A 15,159-nucleotide genomic window follows, 5' to 3' on the forward strand; every position below is an offset into this window, starting at 1 on the left:
ACTTCTTAAGTCATAAAAAGAAATGGATATCATTTTCAGCTTAATGTGGATATCAACTATTCCCATCTTACCCCTTACATCTCATTAATATATCACCTGAAAAATGACTACTTGGTGCCAACTGTTATCGATACATTCACACTTTATTATCATCTGGATTGCTAATTCCGGTCTTCAAAAATGAACATTTCCCTTCTAATCATAACCAAGAATGGGGCCTTTACTCTTTAAAATAAACATGCCTGACTTCAAATTTCAAGAGTTAGAAAGAAAAAAAACAAAAAGTATCATTGGGTAAATTATGATTACATAGGTTTGAGTTCATATTAGCTTATTCCTGTATAATGTAAACTTTATCCTATAGAAAAACTTTTTTTAAATTATTGAAGTGCTTACATTTATTGACAAACCATGCATTTTCACAAAATTAAAATCGAAAATAATTTTTCACCTAAAGGTTTCATTTAACCAGAGACACTCAAAATACCCTATGAAACTAAGTTAACATTTCTGTATTTTCTTATAATACCGTTCATATTAGTTTGTAAATAGGAATAAAAAGAAAAATGAGTTCTAAATAAATGACACAGGAGGCAATAAATTGACACATGACAAGTAAATAAAAGGCTAAAGCACTCCAATACCATTGAAACTGTTTTAATGTTGTTGCAACTCCAAAATGCAACAATCATCAGCTTGTAAAGACCGAAATTTCAAAAATTCATTTTAATTACTCCTTCATACCTATTTTACAAAATAAAGGCAAGAGACATTTTAAATCCTCCTTGTCCTAGTTGTGCTATCTATGTTCCTAATTTGTTTTCTATCACTATAGTGTATGTTGCAATTCCCATCAAAAGCTATATAAGAAAAAATAAAATAAAATATTAACCTCTGCTTCAATGTACAGTTTCCAGAATCTGCCAGAACTGGGGAACTGGGCAACAAGGCGTTCATAAGTCTTCCGTGCTTTGTCTATAGGTTGATTCTAAAATTGAAAACCAATAAACAGCATTTACAATGTTAGGATTATAAATGTATTATTTACTGCAGAACCAAGTAGTGTGATTGGACCCATAGAGAAGGAAATGTAATCCTATATCACTAAACCTGTGCCTCTCGAATGAGAATGCTCCAAGCGTCAAGGTCATAGGGATTCTCTTCTAATTTCTTTTCGGCTTTCTTCACTTTCTCTGGGACATACTCAGCTGCCTAGGGAGAAAAAAAAAACAATGAACTGAAGTTACTGTTTTAAAAATCTCAGGCCTAATTTAATTCAAGCACAACATATCAGCCCCCAGATGCAGTCTCACAGTACAAAGCATAAAAATGTCCTCTTATAAAAGAGGCCTGTGTTTCCTATAATCTATATATACTATCTTATCATAAATCTCTTGCATAATAACAAAATCAGGTGAACACATACTTTTAAAAAATATTTTAAAAACTTAAATAAACCCATCTTTTACATGAAATAATATAGAGCAGCAGTTCTCAAACTTTGTAGTCTCAGGACCCCTTTTATTTATACCCTTGAGTATACCAAAGAGCTTTTGTTCATGTGGGTTATTTCAGGATTTACCATATTAGAAATGAAAACTGAGAAAAATGTTAGATATTTATTCGTGTACAAATAATAAAATTATTTACATGTTAACATAACATTTTAATGAAAAATAACTTTAAAAATTCAGTGAGATTATGTTACATATATTTGCAAATCTATATAATGTCAGACTTCAAAATACAGCTGGATTTTCCTATCTGCTTCTGCATTCAACCTTCTGCAATATCAACTCATGTAAAAATTCCACTGTAGACTCATGAGATTAACAGTGAAAAACGCAAATAATGTCTTAAATCTATTATGAAACAGTATGAACTCACAGGTCCTCTGAAAGTCTTGGGAACCCACAGGGTCCCTGGACCAACTGAGAAACACTGAGAAACACTGCTATACAGAATTCATCCTGAACCACAAAGAAAATGCATGAAATAACACGGAAATTTTATTTTTGATATGAAAGTTTTAAAAGCATGATTTACAAAGTGTATATACAGCATAATGAAAACTATAAAAGAAATCCACAATAAAACAGATTGAAAAGATTGTACTAGAATATTTAATAGTCATGTCTGGGTGATAGGTGGTAGAAGTACAGGTGACTCCCCCCCCCCTCTTTTAATATTTTCTAAACTCTTTAATAAGGTAGTTTTATTTTTCTTATAGAAATATAATTTTAAAAAATTAATACCTAAAAGAGAAGCTAGGACCTGAGGCATAAATACAAGTATTACTTCTCAAATTGTTGTTCAGAATACTACTGTGTGCCACAAAAAGAAAGTGATACTCAAAAAATTTAGATAAATGTTAATCTGTACTAAGTTTGGTTTTACCTTTTTTGTAGGACTTCTTGAAATCCACAGTATGGCAATAAATATCAGTAACATTCAAGAGGGGATAGAGAGGGAAGCATTGCCCCTAATACCTTTCTTTTTCTTTCTTTTTTCCCTTAGTGGCAATTAATATTTCACCAAGCAATTCTGTCAAAATAGCAGTTGGGAAAAAAATTTTCAAGTCATGTGTCTAGGGGAAAAAAATTACCTGGAAGAAGTATACTTTTCTTTGGAATAAATTAGTTTCCACCACTGATAAGTATACATTTATTTAGAAAGAAAACCATGTTTTAAAAGAATAATATAATTTTGTATCAAAATTAGGATATTCAACTAATACACAAGAGCTTTGTAAGTAGCTTGCTTAAACTAGTTTAGTTTAGAAACTAAAACTGGAAAAGTTTAATAAAGGAGGACCACTGGTCCCACCCACATATTAGAACATAAAATGACAAATAAAGAGTACTGCAATGGTGATAAATCACCAGATCAGGATGGTTCAAAAAGAGGATATATGGAAAATCAGCAAATAATAAAGGTGGCATTTCAAATCGTAATGTTGGGTTATTCAATGCATGGTGCTAGAATAACTGTATCTATCAAAATAAAGTTGAATTCCTATTTTACCCTTTCTACCAAATTAATTTCAGATAGATCAAGATTTAAACATTAAAAACAAAAACACAAGAACCATTGGAAAATATAGTGAAATGTATCTTTGCCCAGGAAGGCTCTTTAAAAGCCTCTGAAAAGAGTAAACTTAATTCATAAAGTTTATTTACATTTGTGCATGGGAAAAGTATCACAATGACAGTGAAAAGACGAACTTAAAAAATACCCTCAACACACATGGCAAAGTATTAAATTTATTAATATAAAGTCCAGTCACTAAAAGATCAGAAACTCAGAGAGAAAATGGGCAAAGTATTCGAACAGTTCATAGAAAAAGAACAATGAACTTTAAACACTCGAAAGCAATACAAATGTAAGCCACAAGATAGAGATCAAGGGTGTTTCTGTTTTTTTTTTTGATGTGGACTATTTTAACATCTTTACTGGAGTATAATTGCTTTACAATGTTGTGTTAGTTTCTGCTGTATAATCAGCTATATGTATACATATATCCCCATATCCCCTCCCTCTTGCGTCTCTCTCCCACCCTCCCTATCCCATCCCTCTAGGTGGTCACAAAGCGCTGAGCTGATCTCCACGTGCAATGCAGCTGCTTCCCACTAGCTATCTATTTTACATTTGGTAGTGTATATATGTCAATGCTACTCATTTCATATGTAGACCATTTTTAAAGTCTTTATTGAATTTGTTACAATATTGCTTCTGTTTTATGTTTTGGTTTTTGGGCCATGCATGTGGGACCTCAGCACCCTGACCAGGGATTGAACCTGCACCCCCTGCATTGGAAGGTTAAGTTTTAAGCACCCACAAAGGTGTTTTATAATTAACATTGCACTGGCAAGGATATATATCAATAGAAACAGACATTCTCGAATTGTTGGCAGGAACAAGCGGTAATACTGACCAAAATTTAACATGAATATCTGACCCTGAATTCCAGTTCTGACAACTTACCCTACTCTACACGTACACAAAGATGTACACAGGAGAGTAATCAGCTATGTGGCTGTTCGTTGTTGTGTAAGACTAGGAATAATTTAAATAATCATGTGTAAAAGAACTGGCTAAATAAATTATGGAATCTGTAGTCACTAAAAGGAACAAAGCAATACAGCTCTATTAACAGCAACATCGAACAATCTCCATAATAGCTGGTTAAAAAAATAGGAGTGGATGGGGAGACACACACACCACATACAAGCGTACTTCACACACTGTATACTGTTCTGCTGTTTGAATTTTTACTGTTCACCTGAGAAATATTTGTTCAGTGCCTAGTGTGTGCCAGACATTGCTGAATGGGCACTTGGGATACAACAAAATAAAGATTTCTTTCAAACGGTTTACTTCTTGACAAACTTTAAAAATACTTTAAAGTAAACTAGGATTCGTAAGATATCAACTATAATATGTTAACGGTAAAATAAGAAGTAAATGTGATACAGGAACTTTAAATCAGGAATTAAAAACCAGCTAAATTAATCAATGCTAACAATTAGTGTTTCAAAGCAGTCTGGTGGGAGGCCAAATCACTCAAATCCACTTGCTGAAAATTAACCTACCAAAATTAGATAATGTATGCCATAATCTGCAAAAGAACAGAGAAACTCAGAAGATAGCATCTAATATCTGACCAGCATAATTGCAGCAAGTATAAATGTCTCCTTACAAAATAAAACAAGCCATTCACTTAGTGATTCTCAACCCTGGCAGCACATCAGAATCACCTGGGGTAAAGGGAATTTAAAAAGATGCTCAAAAAAAAAAACTCTCCAGGAGGTTCTAATGTGCAGCCTCAGTTAAAAATTATGGCTCTCTAGGGATTCCAAACTTTTTTTGTGTGGCTGCTGAAACTTCCTGCAATCTAGAGAAGCCTATGGCCTTTCTAGGGATAATGTTCTTAAATACACAAAATAAACTATGCAGGATTTCAAAGGAAACCAATTATAGTGAAATGTAATTATCAAAATATTTTTAAACAAAGTTTATATTGTAATAAATACTTAACACAACAAAATCTAGTGGCGAGTCTAGTGATGAGTGCCAACAGTACTTTGAATACATCTGTCCCAGTCACACAGCTATTGCTAACGCTACTAGTGTGGTTTCTTGCCTACATTCGTAATAGAAGGAAAGGCTCAATTTCAGTTACAGATTAGTGAAAAGTTTTATTTTGCCCATTCAAGTTCAGAGAACCCCTAAAATTCTATCCACAGACACCTGGGGGAAGAGGTTACCAGGGACCCAAGAACCCCATGGAAAGGATGTTGGATCAGATATAATAAAAACATCTATTGAGCATCTACTATGTTAGGCATTGTCACTCTTCGTTAATCAACTGATAACCCCATTTCATAATAAAAAATATAACTTAATTTTACATGAATCTGCCCGAAGTCCAGTTAGAATCCAGCAGAACTATGGCTCAGCTCTTCGCAGAATCTCTTATAACCCTAAATGTTTTCCTCTGGACAAGGATGTAATTAAATGTTCGTAAAACAATCTATTTAGATAATTCTCAATCAACTGAATTAATTAACAACAGAAGGTAACCAAAATGGCCAAGAGTATCCTCTGGTAGTTAAAGGCCATATTTAATTCTCACAATAAAAAGTCGTTCATCACCACAGCTATGAGCCAATTGGGTAACCAAGAGCATAACATTTTTGTTTTGTGGCCTGGTTACCACACTGCTGTAAAGCAAATGAAAATTGAACAGTTTTCTAGTATCCACAAGAAGACTGAGCCTCCATAAGGAATGGACTTGTAATATTATTTCCTGAATCTGTTGCCAGATCAGAGAAATAGGTCACTTTAAGAAAACTTGTTGCAAGTTTCCAGTGCCCATTTGTAATGGAATGAGGTCAGAACTCTCCTTAGTTATAGCAAAAGAAGAGCCGTCTCATGCTTACATGTCCCAAAAACATTACTATAAAGAAACTCTATCAAAATCCAGCTTTTGTCTTTGGAATATCTGTAATCCCATTATCATTCTTCAGGGGGATGATAATGGGGAGTAGGATGGGCCCCAAATCAAATGAGCAAAACAAAAGCTGGACTAGTTCAGTTCCCAAGGCATGCACATTTAATGATACTAGTAGGGCAGTGGGAACTTCTTTGATTTGCACAATTTTAAAAACCAGAAAAATAACACAACTGTAAGGAGTATACACATACACACCAACATATACTATTTCAAATGGGTACAAAAATCAGAAAAAATTGTGAAGTAGACGACGGACTTTTTTTTGTATAAGGCGAAAATGTTGCTGGGGAACTACCTCCAGTACCTGTTCTATGAACTGTTTTTCTAGTTGTAGTGTACTGCTAAAATATAAACTTTTCTATGTGAATAAAATAATCCGTGTACAACTGGCTTAAAGTATGGAGATAGGATACATTATACATGTTTGACCTTTTTCATTTTTAATAATGGCTTTATTGAGACATAATCACATTCCATACAATACACCCACTTAAAGTGTAAGATTCAATGGCTTAAATTTAGTATATTCACCATCATAATAAATTTTAAAACATTTTTATCACCCTAAATAAAAACCGGTACCCATTAACAGGCAATCCCATTTCCCAATCCCCCTAGCCCTAGGCAACCACCAATCTACTTTGTTTCTATAGATGTGCAGGTATTTCATGTAAATGATATCATGCAATGTGTTTTGTTTCTGACTTTCACTTTGCATGTTTGCAAGGTTCATGTTTATCATATATCAGTACTTTCCTTTCTATTGCTAAGTATTCCATTGCATGGATATCCCACATTTTATTATTAATCAGCTGATGGACATTTGGATTTTTTCCAGTTTTTGAGTGGAATTCGTTTTGTGTTTTCTTTTTACTTAGGTATATACCTAGAAGTGAAATTGCTAGGTCAAAAAGCAAACCTCTGCATAACATTTTGAAGAACTGCCAGACTGTTTTCCAAAGCAATTGAACCATTTTACAGTCCCAGCAGTGTGAGGGCTCCAATTTCTCTACATCCCCACCAACACTTGTTATTATCCATCTTTTTGATGAGTATTACCATCCGAGAAGGTAAAGTGGTAACTCATTGTGGTTTTGATCTTTATTTCCCTGGTGGCTAATGAAGTTTAGCACTTTTCATGTTCTTATTGGCTTTCGTATATATTTAGAGAAGGGTCTTTTCAGATTGCTTGCCATTTTTCTTTTTTGTTATTGCACTGCAAGAGTCCTTTACATATTATATACTGGTCCCTTATTGGATATACGATATACAAAAATTTTCTCCCATTCAGCTGGCTGTCTTTTTACTTTCTATATTTAACCTTTTGTTTTGTGAAGCTAACTCAGAAATAGAACTTATGACATTGTCTCACAGGCTCCCTGCACTATTTCAACAGTTCTCAAACTTCTTATAAAGAATCACTTTGCACTCTTAAAAATGAGGAACCAGACTTTTTTTTAAATGTGGGGGTTAAATCAACATTATCATACTAAAAATTAAAACTGTAAAAATTTTAATGTGTTAATTCATTTAAAATAAACTTCTATTTTAAAATATTTTCCAAAATTTAAAAAAAAATAGTGAAAAATGGCGCTGTTTTACATTTTTCTGATCTCTTTAATGTCTGGCTGAATAGAAGACATCTGCTTCTGCTTTCAACCTTTTGCAATATATTGTTTTTGATGAAGTATAAGACCACAAAACTACAATTATGTAGTTGGAAAAGGGAGCAACATTTTTAATAGCCTTTTCGTATAACTGTGGATATGTCATGTAGCCTCTGGGAAACCGAGTTAAGCTGCAAACCACCTTCTTTCTATACGATAGCTTAATTTATATCAGGTGGTTGTTAATGGCGTGTGGTGTGGAGAAGTGACAGACACTATTATATTAATGATTAGATAATTTATAATCTAATTTAATTTCTTCTTTCCATTTCCACAAGGGAAGTAAAACCTGGACAGGAAAAAAAGTGTACTTCTCTTTCTCCAAACAGCTATTTTTGTGGTAAATGGGGGAGGGTGTTATGCTGGAGGTCATATGGAAATTAAGTTAAACTAGAGGTCAGTGAAAATTTAAACCAAGTGATAAACATCAAAAGTATGCAGGGAGGAATGCAGTAAATTAAAGGATGTAAACCTATATTAGCTTTTTGACCAAGATTTTTGCTGGTTTTTGCAACAGAACAAGCAGAGAAGAGTCTCAAAACTAGTTTTGTAATGAGTACTTTCCACTATTAAGGATAATGAGTGACTAAATATAGTAGGGAGAGAAAAATCAGTAAAAATACTATCAAAGGCCTAACCATCCTCAAATAATCTGCAATGTTTTTCTCCATTTATTTATTTATTATTATTATTTTTTTTTTGCGGTACACGGGCCTCTCACTGTTGTGGCCTCTCCCGTTGCGAAGCCCAGGCTCCGGACACGCAGGCTCAGCGGCCAGGGCCCACGGGCCCAGCTGCTCCGCGGCATGTGGGGCCTTCCTGGACCGGGGAACAAAACCGTGTCCCCTGCATCGGCAGGCGGACTCTCAACCACTGCGCCACCAGGGAAGCCCTCTCCATTTATTTTATCAATGTATTCAAAACCAACTTGGAAGGTCCAAGTAGCTTCAATCCCTAACCTAAGTGATTTGCAAACTTTCATTTACATAAAAATCACATGTGATACTCATTTCCAATGAAGATTCTCAGCCTCACCTACAGAATCTGTTACATTGATAGTACGTCTGAAATTGAGGTATAGGCACCTATACTTTTTTTTTTTTTTTTTGCGGTACGCGGGCCTCTCACTGCTGCGGCCTCTCCCATTGCGGAGCACAGGCTCCAGACGCGCAGGCTCAGCGGCCATGGCTCACAGGCCCAGCAGCTCCGTGGCATGTGGGATCCTCCCGGACCGGGGCACGAACCTGTGTCCCCTGCATCGGCAGGCGGACTCTCAACCACTGCACCACCAGGGAAGCCCGGCACCTATACTTTTATAAAGCACCTAAGTGAATATGATGCAATGGACCATGGACTCCATTCTGAGAAACACCACCTAACCCATCTGTTCTATAAATATATTTTTTTCCAAATGTGGTGTTTCCTCAAAAATAAAGTGGAATCAGACCTAAGTCATTCCTTTTGTTGTTGTTGTTAAAACATTAAGAAAACTGCAAATACATACATTCCAACTCTTAAGTCTGTCTTGGTAGTCTTTTTTCAAAGTTAAAAGTAGACTAGGGTAGCACTCTGCAAGACTATCTGCAAGTAATAACTGAGTCGATTCATATGCCTAGAGAATTAAGCATTTTATGTGACAGATGACATTAATACTGGACGCCAGCTTAGTCCTATGTTCCTTTACCAATGCAACAAAACTCTAGTAGATGTTTTTTGTGAATGGATCTGAATATGTATCCTGTATATAATCCATTCAAACCTTCCAAATACTAAAATCTACTAAACATGCAAACAACTCAAAAACTTAAAGAAAAAATAGGCTAATGGTTATTGGTCCAAATAATTATACTTATCATATTTGCTTATTAAATTTGTTTATTCATCCCCCAGGAAACAAACAGCTACAAACTATAAATAAAAGTCTTAATATTTTAGAATTTGAAAAATGCAGCTTTAGACCAGGAGTAGCCAAAATATTAATTCACTTGATCAACTATGTGAAACATTAGAAAACAACAATTAGGACACAGCTTTACGCTTCTGGTTTTATTCAATATTTACTGCTGATTATAACCTATCCATTAATCTAAAAATAGTTTAAACATTTGTTTAACTAAAATCTATTTTAAAATTAATTCTCACCATTACCAACTGTTCAGTAAAAACAAAAAGACTCAAATTCACAACTAGGTCTTGTCTAAAGAGGAATAAAGATTTAGAGACAATGGCAGAAAAGCTTAAAACTATGAACTGTTTTTTGCAATCATCCACTGAATAGGTACAAACATCTGAATAGATTTTGCCATTCTGCAAGGTCTACCTAGGATATAAATTTCTGTATTCCTAATGCTGAGGGAATGCAATCTCTTCTAACACAATCTCCTTCTGTTGTACTTCTCCAGAAAACCAATATTTCTGTAAACACAGATCAATCTCTCTTAGGAATAATTACTGCCAAATAGAGTATTCTATGTAGTCAGTTTCCTCAAGAAATATTAACAATAAGATCAAATCAAATTTGCCTGCCCCAAACTATTATACTAAGTATCTTAAAATAGGAGGGGGAAAAGTAGGAAAGGCTATTACAGAAAGCTTTTGTTAACAACAGATAAGAATAATTGGATCCAAAGAACACACTGTTGTTATAACATATATTCTTGGCCTTTCCCTCCCTCTTCTAACCTCCACACACATCCACTTGGGTTTAAAATTGGCACTATTTCCTTTTAAGCCCTACTAGATATTAATGGTTACTCAACAAAATAAATCACGTTTCAACATTGAGTGTTTCATCTTTCTTTCCTCATTAGTAAGTATATAATACAACACATATTTTTCATATTTTCTATATCTTCCTAAACTTATTTTTCACCCAAAGCAAAACAATTATTTATGGCCCTAAATTCCCCTCTTTGTTAAGAATTATTGGCAATTAATTTGTGCTCCTTCAAGTCATGCAATTTTTCCGAAGTAAGGATCATTCTTTTTATACTTTAGGCCTTCCTAATTCTTGAATAGGCTATGAATTGTTTGAAAACTGAAATCTTATTCCTAAAACACAAAAGTGTAGAAACAGAATTTTAGGGACTTAAAGGTTCATGGGAATTGACTTGGCCAAATACATTTCTTTGTAACAAAACTTGAGAAACCATTCACTCTTATGCCCCAAAATATTTTACTTTGTATTAATTATTAACAATAATTATAAGCACCTATATTCCCAAAAGATACAATTCTTTAAAATTTTGTAACATATAGCATATAGCCTGAATGCAAAATTTATCCATTTATTTAGTAAACACCTTTAATTATCAAAACAGTGTTTCTAGGTTTTTAAGGTGCAATGGTGAATAACTAAGGCAGCCTTTCAACTCAAAACCCAGTGGAGAAACTCTAACCAATAGCCTATTAAATTCTGTAGAGGTGATGCACAAGGTAAAATGGAGTGAAGAATGAGATCAGAAGTTGAATCAAGCAGTAAAAAAAAGTGTACACGATAAAAATATAGCCATAATTCCACACGGGAACCAGATGTGCTTTTATTAGGGGGAAAACCTAACAAAACCTATATGCAGGTGGTTTTGTCACCATTAAACTGACAAAAACAGTACGAAGCTCCAGAAGAATACGCACCAAAACTGCAAGGTAATTTAAATAGCCCTCTAAACGTAAAACAGAACTTCCTTACAAGAGTTAAAAAAAAAAAAAAAAAATCACAATAAACCTTAGCTGTGATTTTGCTTGTCTACAATCATTTCCCTCTTTCATACAGCACAAATCTAGAGATTCAGTACGAAGAAAGGACCATCTATATTTTTGAATAACAAATTTAAGATATTACCAGGTTTACTGAACAAAACTTTTTTTTGAGTTTCAATGCTAACCAGCTAAAATAAATCTGTAATTCATATCTCACAGGATTCTTTCTCTATCCCACCCTTACCATCCTTCCGAAGCAAATCCATGATTCAGAGTGGTTTTGATGTTTTTCTTATTATTCTTCAGTTTTGTTTAGTCTTTTTTTTCCTTGTCCATCATCTCATTTTTCCTCTAAATTTTCATTAACTGTTGCCTTACACATCAAGCAAACTGATTCCTATTTTTGATCATGTCACTTTTTAAAGTATCATTTAATTACCATTTCAGTTAAAGTTGAATAATACAGTATCTGCGATTTGCTTCAAGGTAATAGAGGTGGGGAGAGTAAGTGAAAGTATGGAGAAAACATGTTTCGCTGTGAGTTGAAGCTCTATGATAGAAACATCATACGTTATACTATTCTGTTTTTTCTTGCATGTTTGAAATGTATCTTTAAAGAGTTTAAAAGATTATATGAAGATAACTCTCTGTTGATCATCAGATGTCAAAACATGTCTGACTGATGGAAAAAATATATAGCATATAGGAGGCACCATAAAGGCTAGGACAAGTTAAGCATTTAAAAAACAAAAAAAGAAAAGAAAAAGAAAAGGTTATAGCTGATTTTAACATAGTAAATACAGAGAAACCCCATGAATCCACAGCTATCCTCAATCTTTTAAAAGGAGGGGAAAAGAAAAAAGGAATTTCATCTTTGAGGAAAAAATATGAGCCAGTAAGTAGAGACAGAATAGGATTTTTTTAAAAACCACCATTTGCCACTTTCAAGGAAACAACTGATTTATTTCAAGATTATCAATTGATGATAAATAACTAGATAAAAGGTTATTGAGGAACACAGTTATCAACCCACAGATTACTAACTGCAAAGGGGAAAATAATCCTTTACAATGAAGAGAGCCAGCAGTCATTACCCTAACCCTGACCAAGTGAGCAAACTTAACCTTTACTAACACTGGAACAACCTAGCATGAAGTGCCTTTTGATGTGATGTTATAAAGTATTCTACACAAAAATATTTAACCTGAATACTATCAAAGCTCTGAGTTTAGACATAACCATAATTTTCAGGAAATACAGAAGATGAGGGGACAAGTTAAATGACACCACACAAACACAGATCAAATAAGCCCAGACATAAAATGAGAAGTTCTGCAAGAGAACTTTTCTGGATTCTTCAAATAGACAATAAATATCCTAGGGGAGAAAAAACAGAGGAACGATTCAAGAGACATAACTAAATGATGCTAATAACCTAGATTAGATTCTGATTTTTTTTTAATTTAATTTTATTTTTTTACATAGCAGGTTCTTATTAGTTATCCATTTTATACATATTGGTGTAGATTCTTATTTTTAAAATAATAAAACCCTATGAATTACATTCTTAGGACTTATTTTTAGTAATGATACGGTATTGCTATTAATTTTCTTAGGTGGGAAATGGTATAATGGTTATATAACAGCATTAATGCCTTATACTGTATAAGAGAATGCTGAAATAAGGGGGGCTGAATATGTCACTTACTTTCAAATAAATATATACAAGGAGATAAAGCAAATACGGCAAAACACTCAACAAGTGTCGATTCTAGGTGAAGAACTGTACTGCAGTTGTTCACTGCACTTTTCCTTGTCCTAAACTTTACACATAACACTTTTGGGTGAAATTTTTTTCTTTAAATTTTTACCACCTTCTCTCCCACTTAAAACACCACAGTTCTGAAATGAAAGGTCATGGCAACATTTCAGTGTGTTTACAATTTTAGATAAATTTAAAAATTAACAATGAATTCGGGAAGCTTTCAATGAACACCTCAGTACATTACTCCTCCTCTACTTTCAGGTGACAAAACATGAGCCCAGAAAAAGGGTAGGTATACAAAATCAGACTTGACATAACGATTTTAAGACTTGGCATTCTTGGGCATTCTAACAGCATGTAAAATGTAAATACTGTGAAAATTTCAGGACTGAAATCAGTCGACGAGCAAACACAAAATTCAGTTTAGCCAAACTTTCCCGACATAATAAAATTTAGAGTCACCCTATTCAATAGGAACACGCCAATTCTGCCTCATCTCTGTCAACCTCCAAGAATAAGCCCCTACGTTAAAAGATGGGGACTTCAAAAACGAAAACCTAAGTGTATTTCGTTGCTATGGCAATGGGAAATTTCAGGAAATTGAGACTGCAGTCTAGCTAGCCTCCATTTTAAAAACTATTTACCTAAACATACCGGACTTGAATCGAAAAATAAACTGACAGCTTCCATAAAACACCAGTTTCCTCTTTCAAACTCCAAGGTAAATACTATCCTACAAAATTCTGAATAAAGAGCAAAAGAAATCATTTAATTAAGAATCTGAATTTTAAAATACTTAGATATCACATATCCAGTACTAAAAAACAGATGCTTTTACTTACAGTGGCCCAAACATACTTCTCATTTCCGATTTATCAAATTCTACAATTACTTGTTTCGTTGAAAAAATGAAAATGAAATGCTGATAGAAGAAAGGGAAGGAGCAGGAGAAAGCCACAGAATTCCCAAATCTTAGCATAACGATGCTCTTACTCCTAAACTGCTTCCTTCTTCATTCGCTCATGCAAGAGTCTATTTCTCCAGATTAGTTTCATCTTAAATTACTTCTCAAACCTTTTTCTGGGTACAGTATATATCGGAAAGGCGGTGGAGGGAACACTGTCAAGTTTTTCGAAAACAGCGGGTACACGTTAAAATAATCAATTCCTAACCCCTTAACACCAAAATGGTATTAAAGGAAAGACTCTCACCGGAGAAGTCCCATGAATCTAAATAGGACGAAGTAGCTTCCTGGCTATTGTCTAAATCAAATATTTGTTCATCTTAACGCCTAAGACAGAGAAGCCAAAAAAGTTTTAAATCTCAGTCAGATCTTGCTCCCCATTCCCACCGTACTTCTGAACCCCGTCTTTCGGGTTCATTAGACCCTTGATTCCTCCTCAGCGAACATGGCTGGAGAACTCGGACGAACAGAGACGGAGAGAGAAGAGGTCGCCACGAGGCCCCACCACTCTCCTTCCTCACCTGCTCCGTGGCTCCGTCTCCTGACATGGCCTCAGACGACTAGAACGTGCGAACTGGCCCGCGATGCCAAGCTACAAAAGAAAAATTAAACTAAAAACCACCCCCAAACAACTAAAATTGCCCCCTGCCCTGCGGAGCCAGACCGCCAACAAGAACCGCCACCGCCCACTCAGATATGAATTAAAATGGCTGCGCCCGGGCCGGCCGAGGAGGGGTGTGTGGCTTCTGCATTAACTTCCGGGGCAGAGGGCGGAGTTAAGAGAGCAAAATCATCGATTACTCAACCGCGCAGAAGCAGAAAGATCCCAGGGGGCGGGCCCAATGCAAGCGCGGGACGTCACGGCCTTGGAGTAGAGAGGCTGTTGCTGAGCGAGCTGCAACCGGCTGGGAGGCGGGAAACTGTTTTCCACGGAGGCTCGCGCGCCTTTTGGAATTTAATTATCAAGCTGTGGAGCGCGCCTCTTCACTGTTGAAGTCTGCAAATCGGTTCAGTTCAGGCAAGCTGGCCATCTTATTGAGCAATTCTA

General features: G+C 35.0%; 1 protein-coding gene across 1 annotated transcript in view; it reads right to left on the reverse strand.

Moving 5' to 3' along the window:
- The window catches only part of CSTF3 (cleavage stimulation factor subunit 3), a 69,949-nt gene extending 55,124 nt beyond the window's left edge, over positions 1-14,825 (reverse strand). Inside the window, exons 1-3 of the mRNA XM_029207366.1 lie at positions 14,633-14,825; positions 1,111-1,212; positions 893-988 (exon numbers count right to left, since the gene is read on the reverse strand). Coding sequence (XP_029063199.1) covers positions 893-988; positions 1,111-1,212; positions 14,633-14,659 — 225 coding nt within the window. The 5' untranslated portion in view covers positions 14,660-14,825. The remainder of the gene's footprint in view (positions 1-892; positions 989-1,110; positions 1,213-14,632) is intronic.
- Positions 14,826-15,159: the final 334 nt, after the last annotated feature.

This window comes from Monodon monoceros, unplaced genomic scaffold (assembly GCF_005190385.1).
Source record: "Monodon monoceros isolate NGI ecotype Baffin Bay Population unplaced genomic scaffold, NGI_Narwhal_1 Super_Scaffold_7, whole genome shotgun sequence".
Classification (NCBI taxonomy): domain Eukaryota; kingdom Metazoa; phylum Chordata; class Mammalia; order Artiodactyla; family Monodontidae; genus Monodon; species Monodon monoceros.